This window comes from Hipposideros armiger, unplaced genomic scaffold (assembly GCF_001890085.2).
Source record: "Hipposideros armiger isolate ML-2016 unplaced genomic scaffold, ASM189008v1 scaffold_93, whole genome shotgun sequence".
Taxonomy (NCBI): Eukaryota; Metazoa; Chordata; class Mammalia; order Chiroptera; family Hipposideridae; genus Hipposideros; species Hipposideros armiger.
Window position 1 is genome coordinate 3,387,606 of NW_017731443.1, and position 21,737 is coordinate 3,409,342.

A 21,737-nucleotide genomic window follows, 5' to 3' on the forward strand; every position below is an offset into this window, starting at 1 on the left:
CCACTTTCTCAGATACTCCTTCCTCAGAGACTCAGCAAAACAATGGATTCTCCTGGAGGAGCAATCCTCCTGGAAAGGCAGAGAATGGAGAGGTTACAAATAATTAAAAATTAATATCCCTCCTTGTCCCTGCGCACACATACATAGGAGGAGAAGAAGAAGAGGGCTCCATAGCTGTGGTTGTGGAAGAGACCAGAGGATTTGGAGGCCGGTGTGGGTCTGATCCTGGTATGGCTGCCCACTCATATGTGGTGATGGATGTGGAATGGGGCTGAGGACGGTCCTGCTGGTGACAGTGCCAGCATCCTGTGGTAGCCTCACTGTCCTGGGCACTTCCTTACAGAGCTCCTCTTGAGAATTGTGTGAAAGGTAAAAATATAGAGCCCTGACATCCCTGCCCCACACAATGCTCCTCGTTTTGTTTTCCCTGGCACAGCAACAGAGCAAAAACAAACCAAAAAAAAAAAAAAAACCAAGAGAGGTAGACATCTGGGCAAATTCTGGAAGCAGAGGTGGAAAGCAGCCTGGTTTCCTCAAAATCGAACCCGGGGTTTGGATGGCCGTACAGGTGTTCCCTGGCTCCGCACACACACCTTGCGGGGTGAGTAGTCATGCACAGAAACCTCTGACTCCCGTTGTTGGGAAGCTGATGAGTAACATGTGATGTTAATGAGCACGTGAATTGGCTCATGTTAATAACACCAACCAGCTCTGAGTGAGGATTGACCATGTGCCAGATATTTGGCTGGGTACTTTTTTTTTAGCTGAGCCATCCTCCACCTGTTAGCGCAGCGGCAGCTCAGCTCCTGCTGGGAATTGAACTGGCGACCCTGTTGCTCAGAACTCGCACTCTTGAGTGGGTGCAACCCACTGAGCCACTCATCCGGCCCTCCGGCTGGGTACTTTTCATTTGTCGCGCACCCTTTGGGGGAATGTATCTTTATGTATTATCTTACACATTGTATAGTATCATCATCATTCCGTTTTACAGATGAACAGGCTCAGAGAGGGAAGGGTGACAGGGCCAGGGTTTAGCCCAAGCATTCTGACTCAAGGCTCAGTGCTGGCTGGGGGTGGCTGGAATATGGAGATGGACAGGAGCTGGTTCTCCTGGGGAGTGACAGCCCAGTGCGGAGGAAGGGCCTCTGTTTGGTCATTCATTCATTCATTCATTCATTGGATGCCTTCTGTGTGTCAGGTTTTGGGCGGTTATCTGATGGCTTAAGGCCCAACAGTTAAAAGTACTTTCTCTCTGCTAGACCCTTGCCTTCAAATGGCTTTAAAATGTAATATAGTTTTAAACTATTCGGCCGCTCTACTGGAGGAGACAAATTGCTTACACTGCAGTGTGCTATCTATACAGAGACCTAGTAGAAAAAAACCACGTTCTTAAACCCTGGGCGGCCCACAGCGCATGTGTAGAAGAGGTGAGGGACGGTGGAGCAGAGTGCAGTGGGCGCCTCCGGGTGGAGGAGCGGGCGCTGAGAGGCGGTCGGGTGGGTGAGTGGGAGGCACCCGGGCCTTGTTTGCCCCGGAGGGCGGAGTAGGCTGTCCCTGTCGCCGGGGCGGGCAGGGAACTCTGCAAAACTCCCATTGGCCAATCACGGGGAAGGGCCGGGTGACCTCACGTTGGCCTGGACTCTGAGGTCACTAAACCTGGTCCATTTGCCACTGTGGTCGCGCTGCCTCCAAAGTCCGTGAGGTGGGTGGAAAGGTTCTGTCTGTGACTTGAGGGGTGAGATGCTGGGGGTGGCTGTCTCGGTCTCTGAGGCCCTGTGGGATAGAGAGAAGTTGGGTGAGGCGGGAGTAAACAAGTTAGTGAGCAGCCGGCAAGCAGCTGCCGCCTCCTGGCACCGCGGCTGGGCGCGGACGGCCCCAGCTGACTGGGGCGCAGCGCTCCTGGCAGATAACACCGATCGGGCTCCCTGCAGCTGAGCCCCCTCCTCTAGGTATCGTGTGAACCTCCCCTGCCCCCTTCAAGGGGTTCATCAGTTCACTGCCAAGTGCTGGGCAAGGAGGGGGCAGGCGACGGACTACAACGGTGGGAGGTGGTTGTTCCCGGAGTGGTCGGAGACGAACCGCTCACGGTCCCCTAGCCAGAAGCCACCGTCCCCTGGGGTCTTGGGGACGCTACTTCCTATTAACGACATAATGAATCCCTGCTCCCCCGCCTCAGGCATTTTCGAAGCTGATAAAGCGAACTCCGCCTGAAATTAAGGGTCTACAGCAGAAAAGAAGATGCGCGCGCCCATTGTAAGTGCGGGGCAGGGGTGGTGGGCGCAGGGGTGGGGGTGGCGGCGTGCTTTAGTGGTGACTCGGAGCCGGAGTTACCACTTCAGAGAGAGGATCCTTGACGATGTGGGGCCACGCCTCCAGCAGCCCTAGGCATCAGGTGTCAGAGTGGTTCAGCGGGCACCTGCTGGAGCTGTCTTAGTCCTTGAACTTGCTGTGGTCTGGTTTGGAGTCCACCCTGCCTGAAGCTGGCCTGGGGTGAGGGGGAAGGCAGAACCCACAGGAGGAGGGAGGCAGCAAGGGGACCTTGCTGCGTAAGGGTCCTGTGCTACCTTCCTGAGTTAGACTGGAACACCTGGACTGGCTCCTGGGCTGAGTGGTGGGGGCTGGACCTGCTGTCACAGGCAGGCACTGGCCTGGGTCTGACCACAGGGACCTTTTCTGGTCTCAGCTGATGCACCTCATGACCGGCCCTGCTAGCAATTTCCCAGCTTTCACTTTTCCTTTTTTCTAACTTGTGATGTAGTTCAGAAATCACAAAGGGGACTAGCTAATGTTCCCTTTCAACCTAGCAGTTCTGGCTGCAGAGACGTTCCGAGTGCCAGCTTTTGAGGTAGACCCACCCGGGATCGTGTTCCCCCTGAGCACAGAGCTGTGACACTTTGATCAAGTTTCAAATCCACTCTGTTCCCCAGAATGAAGATTATATAACTTAGTGCTTATGAAATGCTCAGAACAGTGCTTTGCACACATATGAAGTGCTCCACTGTAATTCACTATTATTATTATTTCAATCCACATAAAGAGTTTCCCAGGTGCCTGGCTTTAGGGTATACCTGGCATGTTTGATATTTGGAGTGTTCATTTTTAAATATCCCTCCCTTTTATCTGATAACACTATTTTCAGTAATAATAAATGAATAATAATATCCAGAAAGGAAACAGTGAAAAATTTCTTTTATTGAGCTTTGCATATGAAATCATGCCAGTGAAAAAATTTTTTAAAAGGAAAAATAAAGTGAATGTTATAGAGAAAAATAGTTTAGTCACAGTAATGAAAAATATTACAGTTTCTGTTTTGGAACTAACTTCTGAAAAGTCATGACTATCAAAATTGATCTTTGCATATTCGTGTTCAGTATTCAATAGAGCTAGATTTGTCAATCCATCTTTGCTCACAGTTGATTGAAGAACACTTTTTATTAATTTTAATTTCAAAAGCTTCTCTCATATGAAACAACAGATATACAAATAGGAAAAACCTTAAACATTAGGATAAGTTTGTCAGAGGTTCATAAAAATCCCAGTTCATAATAATTCTAGAAATTGCAATACTGCGTGCGTGCGTGCGCACACACACCACGTATATTTGTTTTTAAAAATAAACTCTACTGGCTTTTAAATATTTCCACATTTGAAACATTTTCACGGAAACATCTTCACCAGAAAATTCATCATCAGTTTTTAATCTTTTTTGGCAAAATTCTCCCAAGTTTTTCTTTTGCAAACATCAGAGAAAATGGCTGAATAATGGTGACATTTGTTTAATCCAATGCTTTCGAATGAGAGTCTAGTTCTTGGTGAAAATGATCCAGGCTTTCAGCCACTTCTATTTTAGTTCCTCCTGGCACTGGGAGAGCTGACTCTTTTGTTTTCTGTTTAAACACTGGAAATATAGGCCTGCAGGGTGTGGTGACACAAATCCTGATGGAAGTGAGCTCCAGCCATGCTGAGCCATTCAGAAAATGACTTTTGGAACAGACATACGTAGCTGAGTGTGTGTGTTGGGGCTGACTATCTGACTGGGTGCTCTTGGACAGAATTTCCATGTAGCAGACAAGTTTTTTTAAAGAATAAGAAGGAAAAATGGGCTAATTTGAGGCTCACACATATATTATTAAATCTCAACAAGAACTGCAGAAATAAAACTTAAGCAATAAAATAGCTTTGGGAGAAGTAGGATATTATTGCTGATGTTCTTTAAAATTGTCGGCATGTGGTGATAACAAGGAGACTGACTTTTGGTGTGTCTTATTATTGTTCGAAAATTCTCTACAGACAGCTCATCCCTCTCTGTCTGCACCCAGGGAATATGGCTGCCGCCTCCCCATTCGGGGTGTGCCACTGCCCAACTCTTAGGGGTTGACAGATGTTAGTTGTTAAAGCAACTTCCTGGACCTCCCAGGGAAGCAGAGGCTGCGTGTCCACCATATGGGCCCACGCTTCTCTTAGCCCTTTAGTGCCGCTGTTGGTGTGTCTGTGTTTCTTTCCCGTCTGTGTTCCAAATTTGCTTAGAATGAGTGGGCCAGGAGCCTTTGCCTTCCCTCCTCCACCCACTCAGTCCTTAAATCTGGCTTTTGAACAGCTGCTGCTGGGGAAGTGAAAATCCAAAGTGAAACAGACTCCAGAACAAGAGGAAACTGATGGCTTGCTCTGATCTCTTGCTCTGAGACTCCGTTTCTCGGCTTCTCTTATGACCTCTGTTTGACAGATCTGTTTGACAGATGTTCTGACAGATCTCTGTGGAGCTAGTTGAGCAAGGAGAAGAGGACCCTCTCCAAAAAGCAATGGGGCTTCAGGCCCTGCAGGATTTCCTCCTTGCTCTGGAGGGGCCACAGGCTGGGAGGGGCCACCAACCTCTGCTGAAAACATTGTGCGTCAGGCTGGCTGCTTAGTTTAGCTGGTGGGCGGGGCATGGAAACTGACCACTCCTTCCCATGGACTCTGCTCAGCACTTACAGTCGTTGGATGACAGGGCGGCTGCCGTAGAGGCAGCTGTAAGACTCTGTGCCAGGGTATCTGGGAGGCAGTGAGGAGGTGGAGATGTTGAGCCTATCTTGAGGGATGAGTAGGAGTTTGCCAGTGAACAGCCAAGGGCATTTCAGGCCTCGAGTATAGTGATGTAGAGGCAAAACATGCCAGGGGGTCGTCACTGAACGTTAGTACCTTCGTGTGAATTACTTGGTGTAGTGGAAAAGACCTGCCTTGGGTTCAGGCAGACCTGAAGTGGAATCCTGGTACCACTTCTTGGAGCGCTCTGAGACCTTGGGCAAGTTACTTCCCATCTCTGGGCCATTTCCTGGTTTGCTGTAAAGATTCCAGTTATGTGTGCAAACCCCTGGTGGTGGTTTCCAAGTGAATCAGGGGGCAGTCCTGATTCACGTGGAGTGAGGTTCAACGTGTAGAACAGGCCTGGGACTGGAGGGCAAGAGCCTGGGAGGGTGGATGAGTTTTGCCTCCTGTTTCCAGAATACCCATGACCTTTGGACTGCTGGGGCTGGGCCTGGCGCCTGCTGGATCCACCACTACCCTCTCCCAGCAGCTGACAAGGGAAGAGGTGATGTCAACCCAACCCCTCCTCCACCTTCTCTCTGGGTCTGAGGCTGGGGCATCTGAGCAGTCAGGCCTCCACCTCATTGTTTCTGCACCCACTCAACCCGGGACACGGGGTCTCAACCCTCTTATGCTCTTATAGGCATAAGTGGTTTTACAGATTTGTCCCCAGTTATCTCATTTATTTCTTGCATAGACTCTGCCTGTTGGGTCTTAAAAGCTCTGTTTTACCAGAGCTCAGAGAGGTTAAGTGATTCCTGAAGGTCACACAGCAATATTGCAGAGAGGGGCTCAGTCTCATGTGGACAGCACTGTGCTTCTGAAAAAGCAGCCTCGGACAGAGGAGATTTGTTGGGAGCCGGCTGTACCTCAGTGTCTGACATAGCCAAGCACACTGCTATTGTGACAAATTCTGAAGCTCTGACTGAGAAACAGATACTGCTTTATGTCTTGGAAAATTTAAATTCCCCTTTGGATGCCCCCAGTAGGATAAAGATCTGACACCCCTTATATTGATTGTTTTATTTACTTTAACCAAATAAGTGAGTTTTAGACATATTACGATAATTCTGTTTTACTGTTAGTTTCTTAATAATAGATAAGTTATGCACCTTATAATTTGTTAGGACTCTATTTACCCAGTAGTGCTTGAAACAATTGCTAAGTAGTTATAGTAAACATCCTTTAGGCGCTAAGGCAGAAATTCAGCTTTGGTAAAGATTGAAACATAGTTAGGATAAGTTAGTTATTAGTATAGAACGGATCAGGCTGTATCCTGTAACAAAAACATCATGAGAAGGTAAAACTTTGAGCAAAATAACTTCTCAGAAAAATAGGCCCTGGGAGAGAACATGTAAGAAAAACAACTTCCTAATAGGTAAAAGTTTAACTCTGGAAAAAACAGTCAACTGTCCAGTATAAAAAGGACATGCTGTAAAAAATAAACTGAGACATTAATTCTTGAAAGCGCTCCTGTGTCTCCACGTGTTCTTTTTCCTCGCCAATGCCGTCTCCACCTGAGGGAACCCCTGGACCTGTGGGAGCTGGTCTCCCGCAGAGATTGATGCATAACTCCTCACGGTCTCTTCTCTTCCGAAAGCCTTGGCACAGAAATTCCCATCTCCCTGTTGGGAATTCCTTTCTCATCACCCACCCCGGACTTCCGATTTTTTTTTTTTAATCACAAGCTTCTAGACATTTTCCCCAGAGCGTCAGAAATGAAGGGGATGAGGTTAGGGGTTTCCACACTCACCACAGCATGTGGTTTTTGGGAACGAGGAGAACTTGCTCCCAGGCTGGATTTCACAACCTCCACAAGTGTCTCTAGCTAGTCTCAGGGCTGTCTGCGACCTTTCCAAACCAAAAATAATAAAAATACTCCCAAGATGAGTGGCAGCAAAAACTGCCACTTACAGAAGGTGTCCTATGTGCTGGGTGGTGTTTGCTGAGTGTTTCACAGGTGTTAACTTATTTGATCCTTAGGATAACCCCATGAATCAGGTGCTATAATTATCCCCATTTGACAGCTGAGGAAACTGAGGCTGAGAGAAGTTGGGTAACTTGCCCAAGGCTACCCAGTTAGTAAGTAGCAGAGCCTGGATGTGAACCCAGGCTGTCTGGCTCCAGAGCCCTAAGGCTGTAATTAGTTTGCTGTTTCTGAAAACAAAATCTATCTTGACTTAACTACAGAGCAGTCGTGCTCATCAGCTTACTACTTTCTGCATTTTTTGTATACCTTAAATATTTCATTACAAACACAAAATAGCAAACCCCTGATGTTGGGGCTACATGGGGCTGAGTGTGGGTGGATCGGAATACTTCCTTAGTGGCCTTGAATTAAAAACATTCTTTTTGTTTTGTTTCAACCCTTGGGTTGGAAATTGTTCTAAAAGTGCCCTCACTTTTCACTCTGGTCGTGTCCAGTGCCCACAGCCAGGGGTCTCATTCTGGATCAGGGCTGCAGGGTGGATGTGGACTAAGATTGGAGCAGGTGAAATATCCTTGTGGTGGGAGAGGAGGCTGCGGGCGTTTCTGTTTTGCCATTTCCAGTCTGACCTCAGGTAGTGACCTCATCCCTCTCAGCCCGTTTCCCACCTGCAAAATGAGTTATGACTGCCCATCTCAGACTAACCTTTCAGTCTGATCCTTCTCTTCCCTTCAGACACCCTCTCTTGTGGTTCTCACTTTGAGCTACACGGTAGCATCACCTGGAAGCTTTAAAGAAAAAAAAAAAGCCAGTCTTGGTTCCACCTCAGGGATCCCGCTTCGGGCCAAACCCTGAGATTCCCATGCAATCTGTGCTTTTGCTCCTGTAGATCCCTCTGCCCTCCCACCCCAGCTTACCCATCTCCATCTACCCCCCTTTAAAGCAAGGACACTTCCCACGGCTCCCTCTGATGGCTGGAGAGTGTGAGGGTTAAGAGTGTAGGATTCGGGTTTGAATTCTGTCTCTACTGCATACATATCTCCCTTCATCTTTTCAGATTTCAGCAAAAATCTCAGGTGCTGCCTTTCTAGCATCATCTCCAATTCCTCTTCTCCCGTTCTCTCTTAAACCAATTTCTGCCAGGCTTTTGCCTCTAACACCCAATAGTTCTCATCAAGGTCGCCAACGACCCTCATCCCAGACCATGGTCCTGACCTCCAGACTCATGCATTCAGCTGCTTCCCTAACCTGTCCATCCAGCTACGTGGTGGACATTTCAACCCAGCCTGCCCATTTAAGCCTCCCCGTTGCTCTGGCCAGAGACCTTGGGGTCATCATTGACTCCTCTTTCCTTCATGCCCCCTTCATTCGGTTGGCTGGCTCTACCTTCAAAGAACCCAGAATCCATTACTTCTTACACCCTCCCCCAATGCCCCCATCTTGGCTGAGGCTTCAGCTCCTCTTCCCATCCTCCGTTCTCCTGCTCTCCCACCTTGTCCGCTCCACTCCAGCCACCCCGGCCTCTGGGTTGCTCCTCACGTTCCCACCTGGGGCCTTTGCTCAGGCTGTTCCCTCTGCCTGGATGTTCTTGACATCTGCCAGGCCCCCTCTCTGCCTTTCCCAACCCCCCATTTAATATTGCAACCCCTGCCTCCATCCCATTGCACCCCAGCTTTCTCAACCCTGCTCTGCCTTTTCTTGCTTTTTATTTGGTATCTCTTGTAATATTCTAGGTGGTTTCCTTATTTACTAAGGTATTCAAAAAAGCGTTTTTTTTGGGGGGGTCTCTCTCCCTGATCCTGAACAAAAGCTCCATGAAGATGGGTTCTTTGTTCATAGATGTAGTCCAGGTGCCTAGGTTGGTGCCTGCTTAGCTCTGTGAGCATCTGTTGAATGAATGAGCAAATGAATGGGTTCCTTGGCCCTCCCGGACAGAGGTGGGCCTCCCCAAGGTGAAGGGCTTCTCAAGGGGTGTCTGTGGCCACTTACACCATTTCCCTGGGATGGGTGGAGGGTATTTGTCACAAATGGGTGTGTGCCAGCAACCCCCCTCTCCTGTAATTTGTGCACAAGCTCAAGTCTGAGAACCGCAGCTGGGGATAAAGGCTGCAGGCATGGAGTCCGGACCCAGTGAGTTCTAGAGCATAGACAGAGCACATCACATGCTTGTTTTATTGCTGTTGTCATTGTCCTGGCCTCAGTGTTTTTCCGCTGCCTCTCAGAACACTGATCACTTAAATTTCAAAGAAGAGTTTAAAGATCATATACTGGTGGAATGAATAGGTAGACATATTAGTGATAATATAGCATTGTAATAGTAGAATTGGGGTAGTGGATATACATGTTTCAATATAGATGTTTCAATTGTGAACGTTTGAAAATCCAAACTGTGTGCTTGAAAACTTTTCACAATAAAATGGTGGAAAGCATGCTATGAACTTAAAAATGCTCATTGCAGAAAAGCTGGAAAATACAGAAAAATAGATAGAAGCAAAATAATAATAATACCACCTTAGCTCCAGCACTCAGAGGGAATCTCTGGTAGGATGTCAGTTTATATTTTTCTAGTATTCTTGTTGTGTGTATTTATTTGCTTATGAAATAGTAGTTGTATGGAGTACCCAATATTGAACATACTGATGTTTGTCAAGTCTTAAGTTTTTTTCTGATTCTAAAACAAATATATGTGTATTTAAACATTTTGGAAAACTAGAAAAGAATTAAAAAGAAAATTAAGACCCCAAATTCTACACCTAGTAATAAACACTTTATGTTTTGGTGTATTTCTACAGTTTTTCTTTTATATGTTTGTTTTCTTTTTTAACAAAGTTTTAAAAATGTATTGTTTTGTATAAAAGCTTTGTCATTAACCATTATGTTATGGGCATTTCTTGTCATTAAGTGTTCTTTTAAAATATAACTTTTATTTTTATTTTTTATTAAAGATTTTATTGGGGAATTGGGGAAGGGGAGCAGTGTTGGGGAATTGGGGAAGGGGAACAGCCAAGTTATTGTCCTTCAATCTTAGTTGTGGAGGGCACAGCTAGCTCAGCTCCAAGTCCAGTCGCCATCCAGCTGCCCATCGGCAGCTCAGACCCCTGAGCTCAAGGTACCATGTTCAATCTTAGTTGCAGGTGGACGTAGCCCACCATCCCATGAGGGAGTCGAACTCGCAACCCTGTTGCTCAGAGCTCATGCTCTTAACCAACTCAGCCGGCTTCAAAATATAACTTTTAAAACATAACTATATGGTGTCCTAATATATAAATATGGAAGATTTAATTAATTTCTTTATATAGAATATTTATGTATCAATATTTTGCAATTAGATGTGACTTTGTGATAGACATGTTTTGTGGACATTTCAGACTATTTTCTTAAGATCTGGTCTATAGACAGAAATTGGGTCAAAGTGTATGAATATTTTTAAGGTTAGTGATACAAACTGCCAAATTACCCTTTAGAGAAGCTGTACTGATTTATATTCCCATCAGCAGTGACAGAGAGTGGCTGTTTACCTGCATCTTTTTCTACAATATATTTAGTATTAGCATTTTAATTTCCCCCACACTAGTTTTTAATTTGCATTTATTTGATTACTAGCGAGGTAGAATATGTTTTCTTATATTAATAGTAATATATATTTCTCCTTTTTAAGTTATTTATCATGCCCTTTGTCCATTTTTTTTCTACTTTGGTGTTTAAATCTTTTTTTTTTATTGATTTATAAAAACTATATATATTAAAGATATTAACCATTTTTCTGTCATTTTCTTCCAGTTGGTCATGGTAATTTGTTTGTGGTGTTTTTTCCTTGCATAGGATGTTCTGGTCTGGTTCTTTTGGTTATAAGGAACAAGCAGCCCATTTAAGCTAGTTCAAGTAAAGAAGGTTTAGTTTAAGGACACAGGTGGAGAGGTAAGGAGATTCCATGACAATCTAAGAACAGGAGCTATAATAAGACTGGGCCTCCCAGGGCCTAGAGCTGGGAGGCAGTTCAGTGTCAAGGTGGTTCCAGATATCTCGGCAGCTGGAGTTTGTGCATCTCCACTCTAGTGCTCCACCATCCACCATTGATGTGACTCTGCTAGCTACTCCTGATATGTCTGCTTCCTTCTTTCCTGCTATCGGCAGGGGTCTTCTAGTTGGTCAGAGCTGACATTCTCTCTTTCCACTCTTGGTTTGTTCTGTGGCCCAATGGGGTTTCTTTTGCCTCCTTTATATCATGACCTCAGTTTTAGCCCCTGCTGCCCAAAAGCTTTTTGTTTTCATTTCATGGTTCAAGTTTTTGAGAGAGAGAGAAGATTTGATTGGTCCACCTCCATTTATCATGGTGGATCACAGGATGCTGACCTGTGTGGGGCCAACACCTTCTTTCAGTCCAATTAATTGTCTGAGGTTGGGATGTAATGATCACATGGTCTGAAATACGGCTGCCTGGGGCCGGCCGAGTGGCGCGATGGTTAAGAACTGGCTTGGGACGCCAGAGGGCCCCGGTTCGGATCCCACATATGAGGGCCAGTAACACTGCCCTCCACAGCTAAGATGCTGAACAACAGCTCAACCTGGAGCTGGGCTGCCTATGAGTCGCCGGCGACGGCGTGGGCTGCAGTCCCTGTGGCAGTGGGTTGCCATGGGCTACCGTGTGTAGCCAACAGCCAGCGTGAGCGGCCAGCAGCCGCAGTGAGCGGCTGTCCAGAAGCCGGCGACTGATCTGCCTCGCCAGAGAAGAGCGCAATGATGGTGCCAACTTGGGCCAGTGAAGCAACGTCCTCCACAACTAGATTGAAGAACAAAACGACAGCAACTTGTCTGTTCCCCTTTCCCCAATTCCCCAGCACTGTTCCCATCCCCCCAATTCCCCAATAAAAATCTTAAAAAAAAAAAATGAAATACGGCTGCCTGGGTCGCCGGGATTGTGGGGGATCATTTTCCCTTAAAAGGGAATATGAACATAACACGCAATGATAAAAACTTTTAATAAGAAGAACTTTAACATATTTTAAATTGTAAAACCTTTTAATCTTTTACTTTGTGCCTTGTTTCTTTGGCCTTTATCCTTCGAGGGCCTTTCCTTATTCCAAGATCAGATACATATCCATCTGTATTATTTTAAAATTTGTTTTGTGGCTTTATATGTTCCATGTAAGAATTACTGATTTCTAAGCATCATTAACATGGTCATATTTACAGGTTACAGATGGGAGATGGTTTCAAGAGGTTTTAGTGACAGATAATAGCTACCTTTTCCAATTAAAAACCTGCAAGTTCATCAACATGAAGGATTTTTTTCCCCATCTAAAAATCTTAAAAATTTTTTATTATGGAAGTAATTCATTTTGGTAAAAAAAAATTAAATCATATAACATACAATGTGAAAGTCCCTGAATCCCAACCCCCAACGGTATATAATATATAACAGTTTGGTGTATTTTCCTCATATCATACATAGTGTATAACACATTTCGCTTACAAATGTATAAAAATGCATTTTAAGCAAAAATGGGGATAACAATGTTTTCCAAGTTAATTTTTTCAGTTATTTTCACATCTGCTCACATAAATCCACCTTGTTCTCTCTGTTGGCTGTATCTACATATGGATGTAGGATATTTATTTAATGATTGTTTAGGTTGTTTTTCCAACACGAATTTCAGTGGCTGGAAATTGTCCCTTAATTTGCTTGCTAAGGAAAATGGCTCTTACAAAGCTCTTTGTAACTCTTTTTTTGTTGGAAGGATAAAGACTTTTTGTTGTGAAATCCTGGGTGGTGCAGTCTCAGCTTTGCCACTGTTAATCGCCTGTGTGGTGTAGGAGGACCATGGTTACTGCGCTGGCTGGGGAGCCCCCAGCCCTGCCCTGGAGAGAGACAGCTCTCTTCCTGGCCCCTCCTGCCAGTCCCCCTTGCTCATGGGGGATCACCACCTGGCAACATGATACCACCAGATTCCCGCCATTGAGGATCAAACTGAGTGAGGGAGGCATCACTGCTGATCCTTTTACAGCAGCAGGCGGCAAACTTTTTCTGTACAGGGCCAGATCGTGACGATTTTCAGTTTTTCAGGCCATATGATTTCTGTTACAACTATTCAACCTCTACTGTTTTAGAGACAAAGTGACCACAGACAATATGTAAATGCATGGGTGTGGCTGTGTGCCAATAAAACGTGACAGACATTGAAGTTCCAAATTTCATAATTTCATGTGTCACAAAATATGATTCTTTTTTTGACTTTCCCCCCAACCATTAAAAAAATGTAAAAATCATTCTTAGCTTGCATACAAAAATAAGCAGAGGCACAAATTTGACCCATGGATTGTAGTACTCTCTCTTCTAATTTTATAACATGATTTCTTGAGTTCTTAATTTTGACTCAGCTGAGTTGGTTTGTATATATCATTAAGTGATTGTTCTCTAGTTGGATTTTAGTGCTGGAGAGTGAATTATTTATATTCTTAGTTCATGGCACCCTGTCCTCACTGGTCCCTGCACGAATCCCTACTTCCTTTCTTACAGGTTTCTTTTTTGTTTATTTCCTTTTATCATCATTTCTTACTCCATCTTCCAGTGGCCAGTATTTTAGTGTGTGTAATGTATGTTCTTTAGTTTGTGTGATTGCTTTTGTGTTGTGTTGCTTTTATAAAATTTATTTTTTGGGGTATGGTTCTCATAAGGCGTGTATTATTGGTTTGTGTGTGGGTATCTTTAATTTATGTAAGTGGTATTGTATTGCCGAGCTGGTCTCATTTCCCCACTCAGCGCTGGATCTAAAAGATTATCCTCATTGCCCTGTGAACATCAGATCCTTGCTTCTAACTAGTGCATAGGGCTCCGTGGGTGGGCCCACCACCTTTTACCTCATTTTTAAAAAGAAATTTTCTTGAATCATATCAAGAGCTTTTGCATATTTGGAAATATGTGTTTTCTTGCCCTTACAAGGGGACAGGCAATTTGAGTATTGTAAAAAAAAAAACCAAAACAAAACATATTTTTTCTTTCAAACTGTAGCTATCCATTTAAAAAATATTTTAAATTTTTATTTATTTTTAAAAATTAGTATTTAAAAAAAATTAAGGTCTACCTCCTTTTAATGTTCAGTTCTATGAGTTTTGATAAACACATCACCACCATCAAGGTATAAAACAGTACAGAAAGTTTAATTGCCCCCAAAACCCCTCATACTCTTTTGTTGTCAACCCCTCTCCTTACTCTGAGCCTCGGGCAGTCATGGATCACTTTTCTGTCCTATAGTGATGCCTGTTCTGGAATGCCACATAAGAGGAGTCATGCGTTGCCTTTGGGGGATGGCTTCTTAGCATTATGCATTTGTTGTTTAATGTTACAAAGGCTGAGTTTCTTTGTAGATATTGTGGTCATTGTGAATAAGATTGTTTTCTGTGTGTAGGCCTCCGTTCATTGACATTTGTCTGGGACACGGTGAGCTCCTCGAGTCTGTACCCACGGCTGCTTATTATTTAACACTGTATCACTGATGTTCAAACTGTCTCCTTTTCCAGTCAGTGGCCTCCCTGGGGGCTGGCTCCTTGTCCTTATGTCCTTGCTTATTCATGAAGATGCCCAGATAAATTCCTCTTTGAGGATCCTTGAAGACCCCTTAACTCTCATCAAACAATATACTTTTTTTTCTTTTTATTCTGGAAAACAAGTGAGGTTCATAAACTGCAACTATTGTCCATTGTTCCAAAATATGTTCTCATTCAGTAGGGTCTGGGTGCCTACTTTTTGGAAGATAAATTGTAATTACTGCATAAGAGAACATTATCTGTAAAATTCCCATGAAAAGATTATTTTCCTGCCATATATGATGCTTCTTTGCAGTTGTAATGTTCCTATAAATAGAAATGAACTGTCATTGACCTTGCTTCATAGGCATAGAGTTGTGATCGGCTGTTCCCACTGCCCATCGTTTTTATCCCAAGGGAATTCATACAAGGGCAAGTCCTTCTTCCCTCCTGATCTTTGATGGAATCTCTCAGTCAGGCCCACAGAGCTTGGGGGTGGGATGTGGGCAGACCCCTGTGCACTGAAGGGCATGAGGCTGTAATTGCTCTTGAAGACTCCAGCGAAGGACACAGGGGCTCTGTCTCTAGGTATTCTAAAGGGATGGTTTCCTCACTCATTAAAGAGATTAAAGGCTGACTTGGACCAGGGAGGCTCTCACCTCTGATTCTGGTCCAAATGATGCCCCTTACCCACAACACTTAGCACACTGTCTGGTATTGGCACCTCGTTAATGTTGAATGAAAGTGATCTTGAACCGCTCTGAACTTTTCTCAACCTCTGCCCCATGCTCTCCTAACAGGGCAGGGCTCTGAGTATGTATTTGGTCTTTGTTCCTAGTTCCTGGTACAGAGTAATTTCCTCAGTGATTGGGTGAGAAGAGTTTTTTTTTAATTCATGATGAGCCCGTTTCAACTATACCTGGGTTTATGCTAATGAGGTGATGAGGGCTTAGGGCCAGAGGAACCAACCAACCAACCAATCAACCAACCAACCAACCAACCAACCAACCAACCAACCAACCAACTGTGTGATTAGTGAGCTGGAGGTTGAGCTAAACATTAATGGCCTGTGATTCAATCAATCATGCCTATATAATGTAGCCTCCACAAAAACCCTAATCTGAGGGAATGGTGAACACGGGGTGGTGCTGGAAGAGTGGCTGGGACAGTGGCGCACTTGGTGTGGCAGGGAGCTCTGTGCCCCTTCCCACATACCTTGTCCTGCATCGCTTTGCCTAGCTGTTCCTGTGTTGTATCCTTTACAGTAAACTGGTAATCTTGTAAGAGTTCTGGGAGACACTCTAGGAAATTATTGAACCTGAGGAGGGGGTTGTGGGAACCCCCGATTTATAGCTGGTTTGTCAAAAGCACAGGTGACAACATGGACCTGTGATTGGCAGCTGACTTATGAGGCAGTCTTGTGAGACTGAGCCTTTAACCTATGGGGCCTGCGTTAACTCTGGGTGGGTAGTGTCAGAATTGAGGTAAATTGTAGGCCACTCAGTCTGTGTGCACTGAGGGTTGAATTGCTTGGTGTGAAAGCCCACACATCTGGTGTGAATGCAGTATAGAGGAGAGTTTTCCTTTATACACTCACTCTCACACTCACACAAACACACACACGCACGCTTATCATTAGGATAAGCAGCCAGGATGTCACTGCCAGAGACGATACTGAGTCTTGGTCAGGCTCTAGGCCTGGTTAAGGAGTATCCATGGGACACCCCCCTGATTTGACAGCCTCTGGCAGGGACCCCAGCCTTTGCCAAGGTCTCACTTGTGCTGCCTCTAACAGCCCTGTTCTTGGTTTTGCAGCCGGAGCCCAAGCCTGGAGACCTGATTGAGATTTTCCGCCCCTGCTACAGACATTGGGCCATCTACGTTGGCGATGGATATGTGATCCACCTGGCCCCCCCAAGTAAGGGTGCCCAGGGCCTCCACTGTGCTGGGGCTGGGAGGAGCGGGAGATGGGGAAGCTGTGGGCAAAGGTGACCCAACGTTCTCCTCGCTCACTCACTGGCGGTTGGTTCCTGAGTGCTACAAGAAGCAGTTTGCTGTGGGGCAACGGCTTTCAAATTCTGCTCCTTGGAACCCTAGGGCTTCTGTAGAGGGGCTGAAGTGGGATCCCAAGGGGGCCGTTCTGCTTTTACAATGACTTTATAGAAAACACGTCCAACTCCTAAGTGCAAAACTCCCTGAGAGAGCATGGGTGTTTGGGCATCAGACTTGGCCATGAACCCAGTTTCTACTCTCCAGCCTTGGTTTCCTTATCTGTAAACTGAGGCTAAGAATGCTGAACTTGGAGAGTTGTTGTGAGACTTCCCCACCCTGTTACTTAATCTTTTTACTTAAACTGAGGTATAACATAAATATAGCAAAATGCATGAATATATAGTAAGGTATATAGTCAGTGAATTTTAAAAAAATGTTTCCATCCATGTGACAATGACCCAGGTAAAGATCTAGAATATTTCTACTCCTGAACGCCTCTCCATATCCCCTCACCTTCCCCAGAGGCAGCCACCATTCTGGCTTCTCTTGCCATGGATTGGTTTTATTTGTTCTAGAACTTCACAGAAGAGGAATCGTATAATCTGTGCTCTTTTGTGTCTGGCTTCTTTCATTAGGCCTGGGAGAGTCACTGTGTGTGAGCAGCAGTAGTTCTTACATTTTCATTGCTCTGTGTTTACTGTTATGTGAATATACCTCAATCTGTTATCTGTTCTGCTGATGGACATGGATTGGTTCCAGTTTGGGGCTGCTCTGAGTGGGTCTGCTGGAGACATTCTCGGACATGTGCTTTGTCTGCCCTTTTGCTTTTAACTCATGCCTCACCTCATACATATAAAGAAATCAGAAGTACCCAGAATGGGTGTCATCTTTCCCACCCCTGATTAACCAAACCACCAATATCTGCACCCACAGAATCTGCCTTTTCTTCTACTAAAATGCAAACAGTTCCCCTGCCTTCATTTAAAAAGCCAGCCCCTGGCCGGCCGAGTGGCTCAGTTGGTTAAGAGTTCACTCAAGAGTGTTAGCTCTGAGCAACAGCGGTTTGATTCCCGGCCCAAGCTGAGCTGTCACTGAGCTGCCAACATGGTGGCAGGATGGCTCAGCTAAAAAAAAAAAAAAAAGCCAGCCCCTGTGTGTGGGTCCTGGGCCGCTCCTCTTCCTTTCATAAGCACCTTGCTCCTCAAATTTCCACCTCCATTTGTATTGTCATTGTCTCCCTTTCTCCTAGGCTGTTCCATTGGCACAGAAACCACTGTAAGATCTCCTGTTGATAAAACAGACTTGACTTCATATCCCCTCTCTTTGACTCCCTGTAGAGCAAATTTCTTGTCTACCATGGTGATCGCCTCCCATTTTCTCTTCCGTTCCCTTTGCCAGGCCCTCTTTTTCACTCCCCTCCTGGAGCAGCTCTAATCAAGGCTACCAAAAGACCTCCCACAGCTTGATAAAGCCGAAGGTCAATGTTCTGGTCACAGCTTACTTGACCTCTTTCTGCCCTTGACCTGGCACATACCTTTCTTCTTCTCCCACTGAGTCCTTCCTTCTTGGTCTCCAGGGTGGGTTCCTTGTCCTCTCCCATATCCTTAATCCTTACTCTCTCCAGGTGACCTCAGCAGGTTGTCTGGTTTCCAGGACTTTTTATTTGTTCATATATCCTAAACCTACACCCCCAGCTTAGGGCTCCCTGCCCAGCCTCAGACTTATACAACCTCTCGTACAACCCTATGTCCTGCCTCTAATGGAAGGCTCCAGGGGATGACACCATCCAGCTTCTCAGGCCTCAAATCTAGGAGTCATCCTTGATCCTTTTCACCCCATCAGGAAATCCTGTTGGCTTTATCCCCACAGCAGACCCCAGATCTGGTCACTTCTACCATCTTCTCTCACCTGAGGCCACTGCAGCTTCCAGTTGGTCTCTGCCTCTTGCCTGCTTACTGTCAGTCCCTCCTTCACTGGGCAGCCACCTGAACATGTCACTCTTTTCCTTAAGATTCTTAGTTGGCATTTCCATCACACATAGAATAGGATTTAAAGTCTGTACTGTGGCCTGTGGCGCCTGGCATGGTCTGGCCTCTGCCTGCCTCTCTGGTCCTCATCTTCCTCTTCTCTCCTCTTGGGTCTCTAGGCTTCAGCCACACTGGCCTCTTTGCATCTTCTGGGGCATGCCACGCTCCTTCCTTCTCGAAGTCTTTATTCTTGCCCTTCCTTCTGCTTGTAGTGCTCTCCCCTGAATCCCAGCATAGCTGCCTCCTCTTCATCCTTCAAGTCTCAACCCAAATGTTCCTTCCTGGGTGGCCCTCCCCAGTCCGAGGTAGAGCAGCGCCCCCTAGTCATCCCCTCCTAGATTACTTCGCTTAACCTAATCCATAGCATTTGCAGTACCTGAAAGTACCTTATTTTGTCTGTGTGTTCATTGTCAGTGTCCTCTTACTAGAATGTGAGGTATTAGAGGGCAGGTGTGCTATCTAGTTCAGTACCTTGGACAAGGCCTGGCACATAGTAGGGCCTCAATATTGACTACTGACTGCACTGAGTGGGTGAAACTGGTGGATGGGAGGCAGGGAAAGACATGGCAGGGATCTGGGTGGACAGGTGTGCCACTGACCATTGGGTGAGTGATGCTCCTAAAAGGGAAAAGATGCTTCTACATGTATCTTCTCATTCAAGCTTCACAGGAATCATGCAAAGTAGGTCAGGACTGACCTCATGCTACTGAGAAAATGGTAGAAATTAGGGTTGGAAGGAAGCTTAGAGAACAACCCCAATAATAACGACAGTTAACACTTGCTGGGCACTCACCTTGTGCCAGGCACTGGAGAAGGCACCTTACACAGCCAGCTCCTATGCAGTACGTAGGGACAGGTAGGGACTGTTATTGTCCCTATTCTACAAGGAATCTGGGACTCAGGGAAGTTAATCAAATTGCTCGAGGTCACATAGCAGGTAAGTGGTGAAGGTGGGACTTGAACCCTGGCTGTCTGACTCTTGGTTCTGTGCCTTTAACTATGATGCTATACTGCACAGTCTGATGTTCCCCAAAATTCAATCATCAGTTGTTTGCCATATCCATGTACCCCTTATACAATTGTTTAATTAGTATTTTTTTAATAGACTAACTTTAAGAACTGAAATAATTGTCTTCAAAGGAACTCTAAATTACTATACTGATGTGTGTTCATTTATCAATTTTAATATGTAATTGGGGACTCCCACAGTGTTGGCTCAGCAGGTCTAAGTGACACGTCAAGACCACCAGTGAGAGAGCCAGAATCTGAATCCAGAACTTGTGACCGTCAGCCCATGCACTATTGTACCAGCTACCAGGTGGCAGCCAGCGTGCAGAGTTTAAGGAGGCCCTCACTCTTAGGGATTGACTCTGCGCTTGCTTGCCTGGCCCTCAGAGTTAATACCTCATGAGATTTTGTGCTTTAGGCATCTTACTTGCCTCACCCCAGTCCCAGCCCTGCCGCCCAGCCTGCCTAGCGGCTGAAGCTCACCTGGACCAATTCCCATGCTGACCCTCTTCACAAACTCTGGGCTTGCACACGGCACTATCTTTTATTTACTCCAGTGAATTCCTCAAGCACCTCTTGGTAGCAAGTCGGAAGTCCCCTGATTTTCTAAAATCTCAGGATCGTATTCAGAGCAAAGGGGTTTAGTCCTTTTTGGAAAACCAAGCAGAAAAGGACCTGGGATCTAATCAGCCCTGCCTGCCATCGCTTGCTGCTGTCACATGGTGTCACAGTGGAAGATGTCCTGCCCAGTGTAGCAGGGGACCTCCCCTGGTGGGGAGAGCCTGGGGGGGGGGTGTGTCCTGATCTCAGCAGGGCCACAGTGGCTCTTGGAAGGAGAGGGAGCCTCCTCTCTGGGTTCACCCCCACTTTTTCAGCCATTGTTACCCAAAGAGTACCCTCCCTGCAATGTGCAGGTTGGCTGCCTTGGGAGGGGTGCCCAGGCTCTGCGCTGGTGTCAGCTTTCCTGCCACACCATCCTGGTTCTCCTATTGACCCTAGACTTCCTTTCTTTGAGGCACTTTCATTACTGGAGCTATGTTGCCCCTTCTAGCCTCCCAGCCATAGCCGGGGCTGTGCCAGTGTACCCACTGGGCCTCCCTGGCATCACATTTAGGGGAGCAGTTGTGGGGTTTTGATCCTTTGCTCTCAGAAGGGTGAAAACTACTTCTGCAAATCCATCCACCTTTTCTGCACCGGTCAGCTTTGTGTATGTCAAGGAAGTGTAGCCATGATGGAATCACAGAAGGTTCACTCTATTCCCCCAGGGAGATGGGTGTGCTCAGAGCCCATATTTACATAATCAAGAGGGCTACTGAGATGTCACAGCGTATAGAAGGCCAGCTTTTCTATGTTAAAAAAAAAATCACGGTTAATCGTGAAACTTCACTACTCCTCATTTTAGATAAGGAAACCAGGCCCAGAGACCTCAAGCAACTTCTCCCAAGCCCTACAGCACATGTCTAGCCCTCCCCCCTTTTCCCTTCCACATCTGCTTATCCCTTTGTGGGTGGTGCCAAGGGTAGATGCCCGGCTGGGGGCCCGCTCTGAGCCCCTGGGGATTGGCCCAGGACCAATCCCTCTGTTTCCTCTGTGTGAATCCACAGGTGAAATCGCGGGAGCTGGTGCAGCCAGCATCATGTCTGCCCTGACTGACAAGGCCATAGTGAAGAAGGAGCTGCTGTATGATGTAGCCGGGAGAGACAAGTACCACGTCAATAACAAACATGATGACGAGTACTCACCGCTGCCTCCCAGCAAGATCATCCAGCGGGCGGAGGAGCTGGTGGGGCAGGAGGTGCTCTACAAGCTGACCAGCGAGAACTGTGAGCACTTTGTCAACGAGCTGCGCTATGGAGTCCGCCGCAGCGATCAGGTGCGTCTTCAGCCTGTGTCCCTGTCCCGAGGAAGCAGACTATTCCCTCACCTGACAGCGGCTGGGCTTCAGTGTGGGCCGGGCAAGGGTGGAGACAGAGGCATGAAGGGGACAAAATAGCAGAGGTCCCCTTGAGGACGGGACCGTTGGGGTGGGGGTAAGGGTGGGACAGATGTACAAGTCTGCAGTGCAGACCAGTGCGGTTAGGAAGTGATGGCCAATCGTGTGCATCACAGCCATGATGGTCATCCCCTGTTGCTGATTCCTCCCTGGCTGCTGGGCCCTGAGACGGCCCCTTACCACAGCCCCAGAGGTTGATTTT

General features: G+C 46.3%; 1 protein-coding gene across 2 annotated transcripts in view; it reads left to right on the forward strand.

The window, feature by feature from the left end:
* Positions 1–1,535: 1,535 nt before the first annotated feature.
* Positions 1,536–21,737, forward strand: part of LOC109384320 (HRAS-like suppressor 3) — a 41,463-nt gene continuing 21,261 nt past the window's right edge. The window contains exons 1-4 of one of the 2 annotated variants that reach the window (XM_019645595.1): positions 1,536–1,702; positions 2,177–2,253; positions 16,331–16,433; positions 21,147–21,415. In XM_019645595.1, coding sequence (XP_019501140.1) covers positions 2,239–2,253; positions 16,331–16,433; positions 21,147–21,415 — 387 coding nt within the window. In that variant the 5' untranslated portion in view covers positions 1,536–1,702; positions 2,177–2,238. Of the gene's footprint in view, positions 1,703–1,729; positions 1,950–2,176; positions 2,254–16,330; positions 16,434–21,146; positions 21,416–21,737 lie in introns of those variants that run through there. The other variant, XM_019645596.1, reaches the window with a different exon arrangement.